This window comes from Gasterosteus aculeatus, chromosome 16, assembly GCF_964276395.1.
Source record: "Gasterosteus aculeatus chromosome 16, fGasAcu3.hap1.1, whole genome shotgun sequence".
Classification (NCBI taxonomy): Eukaryota; Metazoa; Chordata; class Actinopteri; order Perciformes; family Gasterosteidae; genus Gasterosteus; species Gasterosteus aculeatus.
The window spans coordinates 17724627-17742921 of NC_135704.1; the positions used below are offsets into that span (position 1 = coordinate 17724627).

Sequence of the window (18295 nt, forward strand, 5' to 3'; positions counted from 1 at the left end):
TCATCCTCCTCCTCCTGTTCCCCCCTCCTCCTCCTGCTCCTCCCCCTCCTCCTGCTGCTCCTCCTCCTCCTCTCCATCCTCCTCCTCCTGTTCCTCCTGCTCCTCCTCTCCATCCTCCTGCTCCTCCTCTCCATCCTCTCCCCATCGGGGCTCATAGTTTTTCTCAGCCACGGTCGGCCGAGTCTGAACAATAAAACGAGCTCTGCTCCTAAATCGTGTTGGACACGTGTGCAGAAGATGTCCCGTCCCTTCGAGGGGGGGAGTGAGGGCTTGGGGGGGAGGAGGGGGAGTGTGGGCTTTGCCCCCCTGCAGCTCAGGGAATCTGTTCCAGAACGTCGTGGTCCTGCTGATGATTTCCAAATCCTTTTAACCACGAACGTTCATCACAGTTTCAAAGCGACTTTAAAGGCACAGCATTTGGGGGGAAATCGAATATTCTGTGTTCCGTTAGTGTCAAACTGAACCTGCGAATCAGAACCTCTCTTAGAATAAGCTGCCAGATGTCTTGGGCAGATAGTGGAGCACTGAGACCAGAACGCGGCAGAAAGGAGAGAAAGCCCAGTTCCTGAACCCATGATGACACGATGTAGGTCTGCAGACCTCCTCTCTGTGGTTGTGGGACACATGGAAATGATGATGCATCTCCTGTTAAAACGCTGTAATAGACCGACTGTCGCAACTACTGCGCCTGAGACGGACTTTCCACCAGTGGGAAAGAAAGGGAGACGCTCAGGGAGAAGTGAGGAGGTACAGGTCACTTCCTGCCAGATCTGGAACCAATTCAGGGCAATTCCACCCAGCAGTCATTGATGTGTGTGTGTGTGTGTGTGTGTGTGTGTGTGTGTGTGTGTGTGTGTGTGTGTGTGTGTGTTCCTTCTCACTGTGTTTCATGCATTTCCTCCTTAGACACTAAATGTACCTCACACACTTCTCACCACCATGCACATGGACTCCACCCAAGGAATTACACCATCCAGAGGTTCGTTGATGGATGTTAGTGAGACGCATGAGTGTAAAACCACAATGAAACTGCATCGAATTTGGATCTCGTCATTCAACTCATTTCCTTTTATTCCATCATGTCTGTGACAAACCTTAAACCTACAGCGCCGTGAGGGAATCGCATTATTACATGAGCAGTTTCCAAAGTGCTGAAAGAACACAGACACAGAACATCTGGAAGAAAAACAAACACCTGGAGTTGTATTCTCCTTTTATTCAACGCCACTTATTATCACCGCAACGCGTAGACTCTACAGGCCACTTTCTCTTTAGGTTAGTCGTATTTGCCCCCCCCCTTCCCCCTACCTCGGGTCGGGTGGTGGGGGGGCGGCAGCACCAGCCAGCGGCACCGCTTCCTTTATAAAAGGCCCGCGGCAGAGGGGCGGAACATCTGGGCAGAGCAGCTGCAGGATGCGCGCCTTGGTTCTCCTGTGGACGCTCGGCTCCCTGCTGGAGGAGACGCGGCCGTGGGGCTTCAGGAACGGGATATTCCACAACTCCATCTGGCTGGGTGAGGACACGGGGACACCCGCGGTGGGGGGAGGGAGAGAGGGGGGACGACTCTCGGGCGGATTATCGGACGCGGCCGTTTCCGTCCGTCTCTCACGACCCGAGGTGCGTTTCACTGGTCGGAGGAGACGCGTTTAACCGGCATCGCGTTTAAAGCCCGTTTTCAACACAGCGAACACAGTAAATACATCAAATGTGACCGGACGAGAGGTTTTCTGTTCAGCTGCGTGTTTATTCCCGCAGCGATGCGCCGCTGTTTGTTTCTCTTTGGGCATAAACAGACGAAGAGGACCGAAGTGAAATCAGCCGGTTGGGCTGTTGAAATGACTCCCACCTCAGAGGGAGAGCCACAGGCCTTCGCCTCTCTTACGTTTTCTATTATTCAGGAAATTCTCTTTTTCGAAGTTGTTGGAGAACCTGATTGGGATGAAAGGGCCCCGGGGCCCCCGGACAGTGAGCACAGCGGAGTGTAATCAGTGTTAAAGAAAGAGTCAAAACAGGATCAGCAGAAGACTCCCGCTGTCCCGGCTAGAGTCTCCCTCCTTCCTCCAAACTCCATTAAAAGCAACGACCAGCTGCTAAATGTGCATGTGCGAGTAAAAGTTTCTAAAACGTACTTTATGTCTCTTCTGTTTGATCTTCTTCACCTCCGTCGCGTTGGTAGCGAATCCGCGAAAGAGCCTTTCAAAAGAGTTCATCTCGCTGAAGCAGAAGGGGCCGTCCGTCACAAACATCCATCCACACATCTGGAGACGCTTGGTTCTCCCCGGACAGGAAGGGGACACGACAAGGTGTAAACCGTGTAGTAAATAAAGCTCGCAGACCGTCAGTACTTCACCACGTAGCGGATAAGAAGTATAACGTCACTGAATGGAAGTACTTAAGTGAGGGCTCGTATTTCCGTGTGTTCATAACAGACCGTCACTGCTTCTCTCTCTCTCTGGTTCTCAGAGCAAGCAGCCGGAGTTTACCACCGGGAGTCACGCAAGGGAAGGTACCAGCTGACGTACACGGAGGCCAAAGCCGTCTGCAAATACGAGGGGGGGAAGCTGGCCACCTACGAGCAACTGGAGGCGGCTCGCCAAATAGGTCCGACACGTACACGCCCGGCAATCTGCCCGTTAACACCTTCCTGGGAGGTGGGTGACGTCAGCGGGCCCTTACAGCTGAGGTTCCCCGCTGCGGCCCACCTGGGGGGGAGAGGAGAGGGGGGTCCCTCTGTGACCTGGGCCAATCTGGCTTGGGGTGTCCGCTGACTGTGACCCCCCCCCCCCCCTCCCCTCCTCCCTTTGCGCAGGGTTTCATGTGTGCGCCGCCGGATGGTTCGACAGAGGACACGTCGGCTACCCCATCGTCAAGGCCGGAGCCAACTGCGGCTTCGGGAAGGTCGGCATCGTCGACTACGGACGCAGGCGCAACAAAAGCGAGCGCTGGGACGCGTACTGCTACAACCCCAACTGTGAGTACGCGTGGGCGTGGGTTGTCGTTGCCACTATTTGTCTGCTGGGGTGTGGATATCTGTTTGTGGTTTTAAAGGCATGGCATGTGGTCCCAGCGGGGGAGGGAGGGAGGGAGGGAAGGGGGTATTATTCCAGGGTGAGGCTCCACAGACTCACTCAGGGTAGGAGATGCAAAGCACAGCAGTGAAAGGCACAATCTCACAGCGGGTTATTGTATCCTTTTTAGTTTATCTGGAAAATAATTTCAAATGCATATTTGAAAATAAACAGAATTAAAAGAAACGTCTCAGAAAAAACATTTTCATCCGTTAAAAGCCGAGGTGAAAACTAACGCTTTAATATTACATACAGTAATTTGGCCAAATGTTGATACAGAATATTAAATACAGCGGCATAAATGGAGTTATTAAAGAGTGAATGTATTGTATGTTCTGAGCAGGATGTTAATGCAACACTTGTTTATGAAGAGTTGGCATCGGGCGGAAAGAAGAAGTCGGAAATTCATTTATGGTTTAAATTCTTCTTCAACGCGGCGTGATGCTCATTTAGTAAAGTCCGGCCCGCTCGGAGCCAAGTAGACCATAAAACGACATTCAGTGTGTTTTCAGCCCACAAAAGCAAACTCTAACACTGAAAACGTCTTTCTCGGGGTTCTTTTCTAACGCTCCACCTTCCTGTGTCCCGTCTGGGGAAGCATCCGACGCCGCGCTCACCCGTCTCCACATGTGTGCTTCATTTACTCCATCCAACAAAGAGCTTTTGTTCTTTCGTTTCTGAATTCATTCAGAGCTCACAGCCAAGATAAATACCTCCACCCACCCACAAATAAATACCCCCGCCCCCCTGACACACACACAAAGCTCCAGTTCAACAGATGCACAATAACGCCCGCTGGGGATGAGTGGGAAACACTGGGGGATCAAAAATTGAGCAGAAGGTCCAGAGCTGCCTCTTCGCTGACGTGAAATAGAAACGCTCATACTTATAAAACCCTTTTCACGTTCACGAAACATGGAATATAATCTGTGGTGGAATAATTCACAAGGCACACTTCAGCATTGAAACATGGCTTCTGACAATGATTACATTCATTTCAATGTACAGAAGCCATAATTCATAAGGCTGCTGTATAATAATCTACATACAAAAGATGCAAAGTTGAATAAATACACGATTCTCCCTCTTTAAATACTCTTTCTCATCACTCTTCTAGCAGTCGGCGAGTTTTTTAGCTTCAGAAGAGAATTGACAAAGTAATCGTGTGTGTGTGTGTGTGTGTGTGTGTGTGTGTGTGTGTGTGTGTGTGTGTGTGTGTGTGTGTGTGTGTGTGTGTGTGTGTGTGTGTGTGTGGGGGTGAGTAGCTTTTATGATTCCTGTGAACTTGATTTGTGAGTCATAAACCTTCATTACATTCCTTCCAAGTTAGGAATAATCTTGGTCACGGTGTCGTGGTTTTCTTGATGCACTGATAAAAAAAATAAAACGTCCTCGGTGCGACTTGGGAAATCCCTTTTGGCGTCAGCGCGACGGGGGGGGGGGGGGGGGGGATCTGAAAACACGCAGGCCATCGACCCCCTTGACGCCCTCGTGCTCCTCCCGGCGTGACGGGGCGCCGATCAAAGCGCCGGCAGCGCCTCTGGCCCTTCGCGGGCTGAAGCTCCGACCGCCGCACCAGCTGAGCGAGCAGGTCCCGCAGAGCGCCGGTGCCAGGCGCCCCTTTGCACCGGGACTCTCTCTGAAGTTCCCTCGCTAACGAGCTGCTCCTGGTATGCAAAAGGTCAACATGATATTCGGCTTCCCTGCTTCCGTTTGGACGCCGCAGGTTGGAATAAAAACTCCCAATCGACGGCGTGTAAATGAACAGTTGTGTCTCACAGCCAAGGAGTGCGGCGGGGTGCTGACGGACCAGCAGAAGGTCATCCGCTCGCCCGGCTTCCCCGAGGAGTACCAGGACGAGCAGATCTGCTACTGGCACGTGCGCGTGCGCCTGGGCCAGCGGGTGCACCTCCGCTTCCTGGAGTTCGACGTGGAGGAGGACGTGGGGTGTCTGGCCGACTACCTGGAGGTGTTCGACAGCTACGACGACGTCTCCGGCTTCGCCGGCAGGTGAGCGACGAAGCCAGTCTCCCAAAACACTTAACAAAGAAACGTTTGAAACAGGATGTTCGACTCAAATTCATTCTAAAAGCTCTGGAACAAAGCTCAAATGAGATTTGAGACATTCGACATCATCAAAAGCGGGATAGTTAAATAAATAGTCACCTCTCAAAAGCCTCTGAGTCCTTCACAGGCTCTAAAGTCGGCTCAATTTGGGCACAGAAACAACCACTGGGCCACATTCACCTGGGTTACTTTACCTGAAGCATCGTCTTCACTCCAAACTGCACTTATTACAAAAACCTGCCCTGAAGAAATGATTCAAATATTGCTCAATAAACAAAGTCGTGAAATCACTGCAAGTTCAATTCACCGCGAAGACGTCTCTCGTTTATTCGTTTCTTTGCAGGTTCTGCGGCGATTATTTACCCGATGACATCATCAGCACAGGTGAGCCGCCCTCCCCCCTCCTCCTCTCATTGGCTGCTCCGCCGCACACCGGCGAACCTCCTGATCGTTTCGTCTGTGTTTTTTTTTTTTTTTTTGTTCCTGCAGGAAACGTGATGACGCTGAAGTTTCTCTCCGACGCGTCGGTCACGGCCGGCGGCTTCAAGCTGCAGTACGTCGCCTTCGACGCGTCTCTGTCGTCACAGAACCACACCCGCTCCGCCCACTGACACTGCTGTGTTTAATGCCTCCTGATAGCTGATTAAATAAATGAACGTGTTGAAGGTTTTGACGGTGTTCTTACGTCCTAGATTAGACAAACAATCGTGACTTTGTGTTGACCTCATTCAAGGTTTATTTTACAGAAAAACAAACCTGTTTTCTGGTTGTTACAACAATAATTTCCTAAACTTTCAGAGTGCAGAGCATTTTCACAGCCAACTGTTCTGTATATTCAAAGCTCCATACACATAAATTATTCATAAACATCTGCTTTGTTCATTGATTTATAATGTGGTATAAATGAGCCTGTTTTAATTTTTGTATTTTGCAAATTTGTGACATGGTCGGTAACTAAAAAAAGTATACTATAGATATGACATTTTGAAAACAATCAATAATAATTATTCCGTGCTAATGAACATTTTATCACTGCAATAATTAACTAGAATGTTACATCTGGTGTTACATTATTGACTGTACTGTATTGAATGTACAAAGTCTCCATTAGGTTTGTGTAGAGCAGTTGCGAACAAATAAAATGTAATATTATGAAAAAAAATAGAAAGATGATTCCTGGTGGGAAATTCACTCAAACTTTGTACTTTTCATTAAGCATGATTTTGAATGCAGGAACGTTACTTGTCAGACACACACACACGGAAGTGTGGATGTGGTAGTATTAGCCCTGCCATCAGATTATAATAAAAGCAGGAATATTACTTGTGACTGTGTATATCTACAAAGTCATCTTTTTCCTCAGTAATTTAGCTTTTGGACCGTTCTATTTCACGTACTTCCCTTTCAAATTCATATTTATTCACCGTTTTGTTCTGTAAACAACATGAACTGCCTCGTTGTAATCGTCCCTGCATTCATCACAACACTTTCCAGCTTGCTGCTTACCTCATAAGGCCAAATGGACGGACCCGGATGTGACTCATGTGGTCAAAGGCACGTTTGTACGTCCGCTTGGTGGTTCGGCGTCATGTCGGTGACTCACTATTAGATTCAGAAACCTTAGCGAGCTTGTGCTGCAAACTACTTTCATTTGGAAAAGAGTTTGACATGTTTTCTTTGTTACTAAGCTTTTACCCAAGCTTTAACTCCATCCTGCTCTCTATGTTCTCTTTAACCTCATGAAAGCCAAGCCATGTTTTAAACCCCTGCTTGAAAATGGCATGACCATGGCAACAAAAAAAAAGAGTTTATCTGCAACTATAATAATCTTAGTGAGGTTTGTGATTTAAAGTCTATGGGTGTCTTTTTGCTGCAGAGGATGATGGTCGGCCAAAAGGTGAGCATCAGCCGAGGCTCAAATCTAGTGAAATAAGCCTTCGAACCTGGGGGTGGGAGGAGGGGTTTTTAAAAGGATGAAAATTGTTGCAGCGCTGCTCTGTTTATCGTCAATGCTTCACTTCTCAGGCGTCGTCTATACTGGGAAGACTGGAGGCGACATCCAGTCTGTGGTGATGCAACACGAGGCCTTAATCTAGCACCGCCGGAGAGACAGACCCTTTTGAAGCTTCGAGCCAACACGTCCACTGTCATAAAGAAGGATTGGTTTTACTCATGGACCGAAGCCTACACGACAGTTGAACAACAGCCAACATTGCACCTGGTTAGAGGCAAATATCCAGGCGGCTGTTCTTCTGGACAAAACTTTGGCCTCAATGGTCCTCAGACGGGTGTTCTCCAAGAAACAATGGTTACCCCCCAAGAAACAAAACTCTCCACGACGTGTACCCAACGTATAAGGTTATACTACCTCCTACCCCAAATCTACAAATCACCGGAATCATGCCGAGTCCCCCAGAGGGACCCCTCGAGGTGGACTCATAATCTGCAACTGCAACTGTGAGAGATAACATAGCAAATTTCTTGGACCACCATCTCAATCCCCCTTCCAACCGGCCAACGCCAGCTACCTCCAAAGACACATACAACGTCCTCTACAAGTAACGAACAATCCTCCTGGACAATCCTTCTTCATTTTTCACCATGCATGTCAAAAGTCTTTACACCTACAGCAACACATCAATGGGCAGTGGTGAAAAAAGTGATTCACTGAAAGTACCAGAGCTCAGACTGACTAGAAATGACGTTGATGGCCAACAATAGGGAAAGAACTTGGCCAACCATTTGCAGACCTACATGGCCAGTTGGGAAGAATCAATCTTTCCCTTGTGCCCCATTCAAAGGCTCAAATTTTCCAACAACAGACGGCTGGGACACCAAGGTCCTTTTCAAACCAACAGACTCTCACTCCTTGTTACGTCGATCAAGCTCCATCCAAATCGCATCTTTCTGGGGATCCTGAAATCCCAACTATGTTCACAGTCCTTAGAAAGAGGAGTTCTAGGCAGTCCTCCTTCAGGAACGAAAGATATCTAGAAGTTGTCCTCATGTACGTACAAAAGGCTTGCCGGTCCGAGGGCCATCCCCATCTGAGTGTAACAGATATTAGGGTAATTGGTACTGCTGGTTTGAATTTAGGCTGAAAGAGCTGGAGGGATAGCGTGATCTACTTAAAGCAATGCCAGAGGGCTGGCACAGAATCTGAATCGCCTTTCATGTGGCAGAAGCCCATAGGTTTGATCCCACCATAAGGATTGAGGAGAAACAGGGATAATGTACCTTCGAAATATATCCCAATTCATTAGTTCCTTCCAAGAAACCCTGCCATCCCCGGGCTGATTGACCAATTCTTAAACTCGAGGGAAAGAACCCAGCTGTCTGTTGCACCAGGATCCACAGACTGGGAACAATAGACCCCACAGAAGCTTAATGAAAGGTTTTAACTAGTGTGTGCATAACCCTTTCTCTCCTCCTCCCTCTGTTTATAACCTTTTAATAACGACACTTATGGTCTCCATGTTCCCACCCTGTCTGCAATGCAACAAACCTCACATTGAATGCAATTTCTTTTCCCCCAAAGTATAACATGATTCATCCATTTGTCTTTCAGTATCCATCATTTATTAATGATATAATTTGTCTTCCATATGAAGTATTCTTTATATATATTTATAATGGATTCGCACCTTGCAAAAACCATAGCTTCTCTTTATTGATTTTAGGTTTTAATGAACCTTTGTACAGGACCATTTTAAAATAAAACAAGTCCCGGGGTGCCAGTGGCCGTCGCAGCCTTCTTATGCAAAGACCTCTACCTATTGACCTCGGCCACGAGGAACCTGGACCTTCAACATGATGGCCAGAAGAAAATGTCTCTGCAAGCAGAGTCTATCTAACCGCCGTTGTCCGCCTGCAAAAGTCCTTTTAACATTTTTACACCTTCAATAATCATTTCCTTTTATGTATCTCTCTTTTTAAGAAACACTTTCTTTTATCTTTTATATTCTGTGCGCTTCGTTGGTAAAAGAATGCTGTGGTACCAGACCAACCTAACCCCAATGTCATTGCTGAAGGAGATATGTGCGATACGGAGATAGTGGTGAATCCTTCTTTACCCATCTATACACACGTTTGCACTCCAATAGCAGAAGCAACAAACCGCTCACGGCTGGTCTGATGACAATTGAGGTAAACGTTTTTTTCTTCAGGAAATGGGGGGGGGTGCAGCAGTTGAGCGTGAGAGACGGCTGGTTTGAAGAAACCACGTGATTCATCAAACTTCCTCAAAGTCAGGCCTCGGCTCTCTGCTTTTTTGGATCGATGACACCCAGACATGGCGAGCGCAAGGTAAGCTCACTTTAAACGATCCATCGTCTGAATTTGTGTGTTGGTTTACCCGTGTTGGGGATTTTTTGTGTTGCCTGAATATTTCTCTGGATAAGTTACCCCAAACTGTGGGCCTAAACTCACTCAGATGTCATGGTTCAAATACCGAAATGTTCAACCTTAGTTGATGTTTACAGATTACTACTGACATTTATAAATTTTATAAGTTTACATCCATGCGGTTAGAAAGACTTTGCATTATGTTCGCACAACGCAAAGAGATAACAAGTCTTCAAACTTCCGTATGCAGGATTTCACTTTGTTTCCTGTTACTGAAGCTCTAGTCGTCGTAGCATTACTTCAAGACCATTTTAGACATGCGACACAAGCTTCTGCACTGTGGTTCTCTTGCTGTCAGTTACTAAAAATATCTTCACCCACAGAACGGACTTTTTCATCAATGATGCTTCAAATGTCCTCTGAAATGCTGATGGTCGTTTTCATTTCAGACCAGTTTAAAGTTGACATCAGTAGTATCTACTGCTGCTTTTGCTCCGGTTTCAGAAAAGTTTTATCAGCATATGCATTATCTTATTCTGCATTACACTACATTTAAAAACTCATCTCAACTGAATGTTGGCAATTTTCACTTTGTGGGTCGATGCAAAAAAAAAAGAAAAAAACATCTCTTAGTTAGGTTTAGAAATGAAAAATATATACTTTCAGTAAAAGAGTTTGGTGTGGATAAGAGGCTTGACTTAATTACCAAAAAAATGAAACATCGATTTCATTGCACCTGTGAGCCAAACACCTCAAATACAAGATCAAATACAAACTGTTTTTTTGGAATCTACAAATTACATCCATTATATTGTTGCTGTAGCAAAGCAAGAGAAAAGCTAAATCATTAATGTGCGTCACATGCTGAGGAGGGTGTGGCTAACAGGTGAGAGTGATCGAGCTAATGGGGAGGGTGTGGCTAACAGGTGAGAGTGATCGAGCTAATGGGGAGGGTGTGGCTAACAGGTGAGAGTGATCGAGCTGATGGGGAGGGTGTGGCTAACAGGTGAGAGTGATCGAGCTGATGGGGAGGGTGTGGCTAACAGGTGAGAGTGATCGAGCTGATGGGGAGGGTGTGGCTAACAGGTGAGAGTGATCGAGCTGATGGGGAGGGTGTGGCTAACAGGTGAGAGTGATCGAGCTGATGGGGAGGGTGTGGCTAACAGGTGAGAGTGATTGAGCTGATGGGGAGGGTGTGGCTAACAGGTGAGAGTGATTGAGCTGACGGGGAGGGTGTGGCTAACAGGTGAGAGTGATTGAGCTGATGGGGAGGGTGTGGCTAACGGGTGAGAGTGATTGAGCTGATGGGGAGGGTGTGGCTAACAGGTGAGTGTGATTGAGGTGATGGGGAGGGTGTGGCTAACGGGTGAGAGTGATTGAGCTGATGGGGAGGGTGTGGCTAACAGGTGAGTGTGATTGAGCTGATGGGGAGGGTGTGGCTAACGGGTGAGAGTGATTGAGGTCATTGATGAAATTGGAAGTTGACTGTGATATTCAAACTGATTAATTTGTAATGAACTTGCCGAAATAACCTTACATTTATTTTCCTCTCGAAGGAAGTAGTAGCACAAAATGTACAAGTGCAGCATTTTATTTATAGAAAAAGTTGTCATAACCGCTGCAACGCTTTTTTCCACCTTTACCATTTCCTGTTGTCTCAGTGCGACTGTGACACTGACCTCAGGGTCGGGTTCTGAACGTGAGAACGTAAACATGTGTTTTCTCATCCACACAACTGCTAGCTTGTAGTTAAATAGAACTCAAGGTTTTCTTGGAGCGGAATGATGCCATAACTACAAAACGTTCAGAGCACACTAGTTCTTAACAGCATTGATTTGATACAAGGTGGCTGGTGCTCTTTCTATTCTACTAAGTGAGGAGTTAGTGAGCAAGCTGAAGGAGAGATGAAGGACAGCATCCCTCCATGACGTGGCCGCTGGGTTCAGAGTCACGTTGACTAATAAAACCCTTTTTTTCCCTCCTAGAATCTCTAACCTCCAAAATGCAGTGAAGCCGCCGACTCTGATTCTGCCTCCATCGCAGGAAGCCGTGCACATGCGCATGAAAAGCCCCCAGAGCTCGGCAGACCGCCTCAGTCAGTCCAAGTCCATGGTCCTGCAGGAGTCCGACCTCCCTAAAAACCCGGTCAGTAAACCACATGGAAACTCCATCCTAAAGTGGCGCAGCTCAATTTTAACCTTTTTTTTTCTGTTTGTAGATCTCTCGCCATCGCAGGAATCAATCTCAGCACAACGTCTTAGCTGCAGGAGAAGGACTTTCCGCCTTTGAACCATATGTATGAAATATAAAAAGGATTTGTGTGGTGCAGGTTAAGGGCCATGTAAAGAATTATTTGGATTTTTCTAATCTCACTTTAAATACATTTTTCCATCAAACACAATTCTATCCTACCTGTTTTACAATGTAAATAAACCCTTTAGAGAATGCATTATCAGATGAGAATAGGTTAAGGACACCACTCCCAAAGCATGAAATACTGTGATTTGTTCATTGCTCAATGTAGGTATTTGATGCATTGGGCTGAAAATGGATTTTCACAACACAGTATTCAACTCATCAAAATCCAGCCTGAAAACAATTGCATTGTCTCATCACAGATTAAATATATCCTCCCTTCCTATTTCATCCAACTCCTGGCAAATCTAGTTTTTGGTACATTTCAATTAATTAAACATCATTTCCTATTTGACCTTTATTACGTAGATAAATATCAAAAGATCAAACACAATGTGTGTGTGTGTGTCCAGGTGGAGCTGGAAGGTGAACATCTGAATGTGGCTAAAATCTCACAGAGCGGTAAGAAGCAAAGGAAGAACTGGAACGTCATGTGGAGCGTACTGACCTCCGGCCAGCTGCGTTTTTATAAAGAGAAACAAGAAACTCCTCTGGTACAAAAATACATTACCTTGCTTTATTGTTTGTATATTTTTTCTGGCGGGGTCTTAATAGGGGATTATGAGGGAACCAACAGCACCTGGGAAATAAAACCCTAACCCTTTCAGATATTAGAATCGTTAAGGCACACGGTACCCTTAAAGTAGCCAGTGCGGTTTGTTAATATTTTATTTTTGAGGGTTAAACCTGTGTTGGACCCCACTACACAGAGCAGTTGGAACTTAATACATAACTACAACGTCTGACGTCATACCCGTCCTCAATGTTCAGAAACCAGGAAGTAAGACAGATGTGCTCCAGCTGTGTGGAGCTGTTATTGCGTGGACGACAGACAAGTCAAGTAGGAAAAACGTCTTCCAGGTAACGACCCCACTGAGCGATCACGCGGCAACGCTTCGTACCTTCATGCACACCTAAAAGTACCCGACCAAAGTCATCGCTCTCATCTGTTTCAGGTCACAACAAACACTGGAAGCGAGTACCTCCTTCAGACTGACAGTTACTCCTCCGCCGATAAATGGTACAACGGCATCAGAAAGGCCATCGACAATTCCGTAAGAACGCACTACTTCCAATTCAAATCAATTTTGAAATTGACTGTTTTCAAACTTTCCAGTTTACTTCCTCTGGTTCTTTTAATGTCTTTTTTTCTACAACCAAATTCCAAACATTTGGTTTTCTGTTATATTTGATCTCACAGAAACACGGCAGATGACCACCACCTCTTGACAGCACTTTAAATGGTGGTTGCACAAAATGAGCTAGAATGACATTGATACTAATGAAATACAACTAGGATCCTATTTTGTTTTGCAGACACAAGTTAAATGGATGCACCTCTTTTTGTGGGGAAGAAGAAGGGACCAAAGGGTTAACTAGATGGGCCGAGCTTTGTAAATGCCATAATGTAAATGTTTTATTGATATTTATTACACCTCAAGAATGCATTGTTATGGTAAGACATCCTGCTACGGGATCACAACATATACATCACCACTTATTTAGTATTCCCACTACGTATTTCTATGGACTTTCACTTCACAATAAGGACCGGTTTACACATCTTCAACGACCAGAAAAAAAGTAAAAAGGAATTGCACAAGAAATAAATCCCTTTGTGAACCCTTTCCATAATGAGCAAGAGGTTCAAGTGCCCAAGGGAATTACCCACAAGTCATTGCAATGTGAGGTTAAAATGTGATGAACGCAAGGAGACGTAAAGAAGGTAAACAAAGAGGACAACTCATATAAAATGTGTACATTTAAAATGTTGAGGAAATGAAGATGGAGAAAATATGTATATATATTATTGGATACACATTTTGATGACCAAATAACCTACTACATCACTAGTAACTTTGTTGTGTTCTATTTCTGCTTTATCTTTGTGTCGGCGTATATGCAATAAACATGACACTGGTTCATTAAACGTTTTTTTTTTTTTTTCAGATGTTGTATAAATCCTTTCTGAAATTGATTAAAACTATTTTCTATTCAGACTAAACTTCCTCTGAGGAGATCCAACAGCACAGAGTACCTGCCCAGACACAGCTCACTACCTGCATATGCATCCGCCTCGCCCAACACCAAGCCGCGAAACGCAGTCCACAGACGCTCTATCAGTGAGTAGCCCACCCGGAGCCGTTGGTGCTGTACGTGACATACTGTGCTCCTCGTGGAGGTTTCCGGCTCTATTCTGCTGAGCTTTGCTTCTTGTAGGCATTGAAGATTCCATATTCTTAACCGTTATTACGTTTTTCCTCTGATTCATAAATCAACAGAAGTGACAGAAAATTCGGCGGCTTTAATCGATAACATCTTAACCAATAGTGTGGTTGACGGGCGACTGGGGCGGGACCACTCTAGTGGACTCTGGACCGAACTACAGTTTGGAGATACAACAAACTTATTTTCATTCTGGACGTTCAAAACTTGATCTTAACGGGGGGGGGGGGGGAGAGAGACTGACAGGCAAATTTACACCAGAACGCAACCAAGGAATCAGGAATCAGGAATCAGGAAACATTTATTAGCCAAAATATGTCAAACATACAAGGAATTTGTCTTGGCGGTTAGTGCGCGACAGTAGACAGACAAGACAACAGTGCACAAGTAATAAAGTGGAATGAAATGCTAATGCAATGGGTTAGTAGAATAAGGCTAAGGGTTAGTATAAAACAAGGGAATAAAGTTAAAAAAATGTAAATATTAAAAAGTTAAAAAGAAAAATATTAAGCATAAAGTGCACTAACGAACAAGTAACAGACAAGAGACAAAGTGACAAGTGACGACAAAGTGATGAATTGCAGTTAAAGTCACATGTGCAGTATGAAGGGGAGTGACCAGTGGAGTGTTATAGTCAGGCAGTGGGGGACCTGCTCTGTTGATGAGCCCGACTGGCGAAGGGAAGAAACTGTTGGTGTGGCGGGAGGTCTTAGTCCTGATGGACCTCAGCCTCCTGCCAGATGGAAGGGGCACAAACAGTTTTTGTCCGGGGTGAGAGGGGTCGGCCGCGATCTTTTTAGCTCGCTTCAGAGACCTGGAAGCGAACAAGTCCTGCAGGGACGGCAGATTGCAGCCGATCACCCACTCTGCAAAGCGGATGACCCGCTGCAGCCTGCCCTTGTCCTTGGCTGTGGCTGCAGCGTACCAGACGGTGATGGAGGAGCAGAACAGAACCGAGAAGGTAGCTACTTTCAAATGGCGATGGCAGGGATGCGCTGTCCAATTGGAACAGGTGTCGGCGAGACCACGGGCGAGAGACAAGGAGCCGGATGGACACGGACCTCCAACAGGACACATTCTGCTGGTCTTGATTGGCCTGCTAATAGGACAAGAGGGGCAGATGTTGGTTCCTCTGGTGGTAGGAGACAAGGAGCAGGGCATACGTGGGCAGTAGAGGCCGGGTCGATGGGCAGTTTGGGGGATGAACGTCTCCTTCACTCACGCCTGGGAAGGACAAGGGGCTTTTAGGCCGGTGGCTGGGCTGGAGTCTGGCAGACAATGCGGATCGGTTGGCTGTCAAGAAGTCTCACAAACAACGCACAAGTGGGGAATGAAGGCACTCACCATCGGCTTCTCCGCTGCTGCTGAGCAACGGCTTCCCTGAGTCTGTCTGCTTACTTGTTGGCCAAATCCCATTAAACTCACAAGCCTTCTTGGTGAAATGGTGTGGAGACCAAAAACTGAGCTAAGAGAGAGAGAGAGAGGATACTTGACCTCCACAAACCATGAATGAATGATCCTGTTGCCCTTTAACCCTTTCACGGGTTTAACGTTTATGTTTTTCTGCAGATATGTTCAGCAGCTCCAAGCTGAAGCACAGCGCCTCCGACAGCGCAGACAAGAGCGGAGTGAAAAACCGACTGAAGAAGTTCATCAACCGACGTCCGTCCATGAAGACTCTGAAGGAAAAAGGCCTCATCAAAGGTTTCTGCTTATCTTTACACATTCAACCTCTGACCCATGAGTGCCTTTACCTCTTCTTAAGAGTGTAACAACCGTCTGGGAGGAACCGTTTACAATTATGGTTTAACATTGACAACTAGTCATACATAGACCGATAAAGCTGAGAGTTCAGCTCAGACCTCACGCATCTTATCTCTAAACAATGAACCGACTGTTACAATGTTTGTCTCAGATCGAGTGTTCGGCTGCCATCTGCTGACCCTCTGTGAGCGAGAAGGAACCACGGTGCCGAGGTTTGTTCAGATCTGTCTGGATGCTGTTGAAAAGCAAGGTGGGTACACCAATTCGGGGGGGCAGAGGCAACAGAGAGACAGTAGAAACAGCAGAGAGACCGAGAAGGAGCTTTTTTACATTTTAGATTACTGATGGAAGTCGGTTTCTTTGAAGTTTTCTATGAAACACTAATCACACATTTCGTTCATTCGTGGTTTCAGGTCTGGATGCCGACGGGATCTACAGAGTTAGTGGAAATCTGGCAACCATCCAGAAGCTCCGCTTCATCGTGGATCAGGGTCAGTTCAACAGAGCATGTTGTTTCATCAGGTGACTTGTTAACAATTTACAACAGGAAATGAACAGAAACGCAAAGTCAACAGGATTATGTTTGTTCGGCATAATGACGGAAAGTTGAACATTTCCCAATTTTTAAATTGAATAGTTTGTGTTGATGTTCGTAGACATTCAATGCAATAACCCCAGTCTTGTTCTGGTCTCGGCCCCTAGAGGAGCCCCTGGACCTGGACCACAGTCAGTGGGAGGACATCCACGTCATCACTGGGGCTCTCAAATTGTTTTTCCGGGAGCTGCCCGAGCCGCTGTTCCCCTTCAGGTTCTTCACGCCATTTGTGGAGGCCATCAGTGAGTCAAACTAACTATCAAGATCAAGAATCAGCATGTCTCTCTTTATTACTATTTGAAATGATTCATAGCTAGAATCTATTGTTGAAGATCCTCCTGAAATAAGTGTTGCCTTCATTATCGTTGCCTTTTGCAAAAAAAGCTTTGATTGATGCTTCACATAATTAAAAAAACCTTGCCAAGAAGAAAAGGTGTTATGGGAAAATGGACAAATATAACGAAAAAAGAGATGATAAGTGAATGAAAGCTCAATCAGGAACCAACACTGGACCCTTGAACCGCAACAAAAGGAGTTTCACATTAATTGACAAAACGTTGCTTGTAACGAAAAAAGAACCACAAATGAACTGCGGCGGTTTGTTTTCTCCTGCAGAGATTAAAGAATCCAAACTCAAAGTTCAGGCTGTGAAGAAACTGATCCAGGAACTGCCCAAACCAAATCGAGACACGATGAAGTTGCTCTTCAGCCACTTGCACAGGTAAGCCTTCGTCCACTGGAACCACGCCTGAGGACACCGAGGAGTCCTGAGACACCGGCAGTCAATTTGCAGGGAATTTAAATTGAGTAACTGCTTACGGTCTCGAAAATAAACGCCTAGAGTGGTTTCAAACGTAACCCGGCACGCACCATCTGTTGTTCTTCAGAGTTCTGGACTTTTCCAAGAAGAACCTGATGTCAACTCAGGGCATCGGCATCGTGTTCGGCCCCACGCTGATGTGGCCGGAGCTGGAAACGGGGAACATGGCGGTCAATTTGGTCTACCAGAACCAGATTGTGGAATTCATCCTCATCGAGAGCCAAGAAATCTTCAACCTGGACGGGAAGTAAAGTGTCCTGAGCGGGACCCGATCATCTAGTTGACTCGCATTTTGACACGCCCGCAAACAATAAACGGATGATGACCACAATGTACCAAAAGCACATTTTTTAACTAACACAAAGACATAATGATGTTGACAATCTACTTTTTGTTTGGAAATTGATAAATCTAAAATGTAGAATGTTGATAAAAATAGTGCATGTTTATAATGTAGAGCACATTATTAAGTGTCATAAGTAATAACTTGAATATAGCAAACAAATCTATATTTATGGAGCAACAATGTGTTTACATCGTACAGCAATATATTGTAGAGTTATGAGGTTACAATGAATAAATACCTGAACAGTCGTCTTCGGGTAGCAGATCTGCTCTGCTTCCAAATCTTTGTGTTGTCGCTTTGCTTTATTTTCTGTTTCACAGCGAAACATGAAGCAAGTTCTAACGCACCGTCTCCTCGACCCACTGGCAGAGATTCTTGTCATCCATCTGTTGTTTTGGAACAATAAATACCCTTTATTTGTAAAGTGTAGTTGTGTGATTCCAAATTGTGTCAGCTGGACTGTGAAAAGTATAATGACAAAAGCAGTCAACATATTGGTTTTATGAACTCTTTAAAGATGTACAAGTATCAATGATGAGATACGAGATTTAATAGTTCAAAAAGTCAGGAGATTTGTTCACTGGTGTCAAAATTTAAATCTTCTCTAACAGGTCGTTAGATTTGCTCACATATTTAGATGTTCTATTATT

General features: G+C 45.7%; 2 protein-coding genes across 2 annotated transcripts; both read left to right on the plus strand.

The window, feature by feature from the left end:
- Positions 1-1308: 1308 nt before the first annotated feature.
- tnfaip6 (tumor necrosis factor, alpha-induced protein 6) lies at positions 1309-6297 on the plus strand. Its single transcript, XM_078090581.1, has 6 exons — positions 1309-1513; positions 2464-2601; positions 2810-2971; positions 4850-5078; positions 5479-5519; positions 5625-6297. Exons 1-6 carry the CDS (start codon positions 1414-1416, stop codon positions 5744-5746), a joined length of 792 nt encoding a protein of 263 aa, XP_077946707.1. The 5' UTR covers positions 1309-1413; the 3' UTR covers positions 5747-6297.
- Positions 6298-9288: 2991 nt separating this feature from the next.
- On the plus strand, positions 9289-18069 carry arhgap15 (Rho GTPase activating protein 15). The gene is made up of 13 exons (XM_078090577.1): positions 9289-9440; positions 11465-11624; positions 11698-11775; positions 12248-12388; positions 12666-12755; positions 12851-12949; positions 13894-14017; positions 15690-15824; positions 16036-16134; positions 16298-16375; positions 16587-16721; positions 17095-17200; positions 17367-18069. The coding sequence occupies exons 1-13, from the start codon at positions 9427-9429 to the stop codon at positions 17548-17550; spliced, it is 1443 nt and encodes a 480-aa protein (XP_077946703.1). The 5' UTR covers positions 9289-9426; the 3' UTR covers positions 17551-18069.
- The last annotated feature ends 226 nt before the right edge of the window (positions 18070-18295 follow it).

Bases quoted from the DNA above. Each gene is read 5' to 3' on its own strand.
- arhgap15 (XM_078090577.1), top strand. The intron at 16,376-16,586 runs GTCAGTTCAACA...CTCGGCCCCTAG, and splicing joins CCGCTTCATCGTGGATCAGG to AGGAGCCCCTGGACCTGGAC. The intron at 17,201-17,366 runs GTAAGCCTTCGT...GTTGTTCTTCAG, and splicing joins CTCTTCAGCCACTTGCACAG to AGTTCTGGACTTTTCCAAGA.
- tnfaip6 (XM_078090581.1), top strand. From the start codon at position 1,414: ATGCGCGCCTTGGTTCTCCTGTGGACGCTCGGCTCCCTGCTGGAGGAG. The intron at 5,079-5,478 runs GTGAGCGACGAA...GTTTCTTTGCAG, and splicing joins GTCTCCGGCTTCGCCGGCAG to GTTCTGCGGCGATTATTTAC. The intron at 5,520-5,624 runs GTGAGCCGCCCT...TTGTTCCTGCAG, and splicing joins CGATGACATCATCAGCACAG to GAAACGTGATGACGCTGAAG.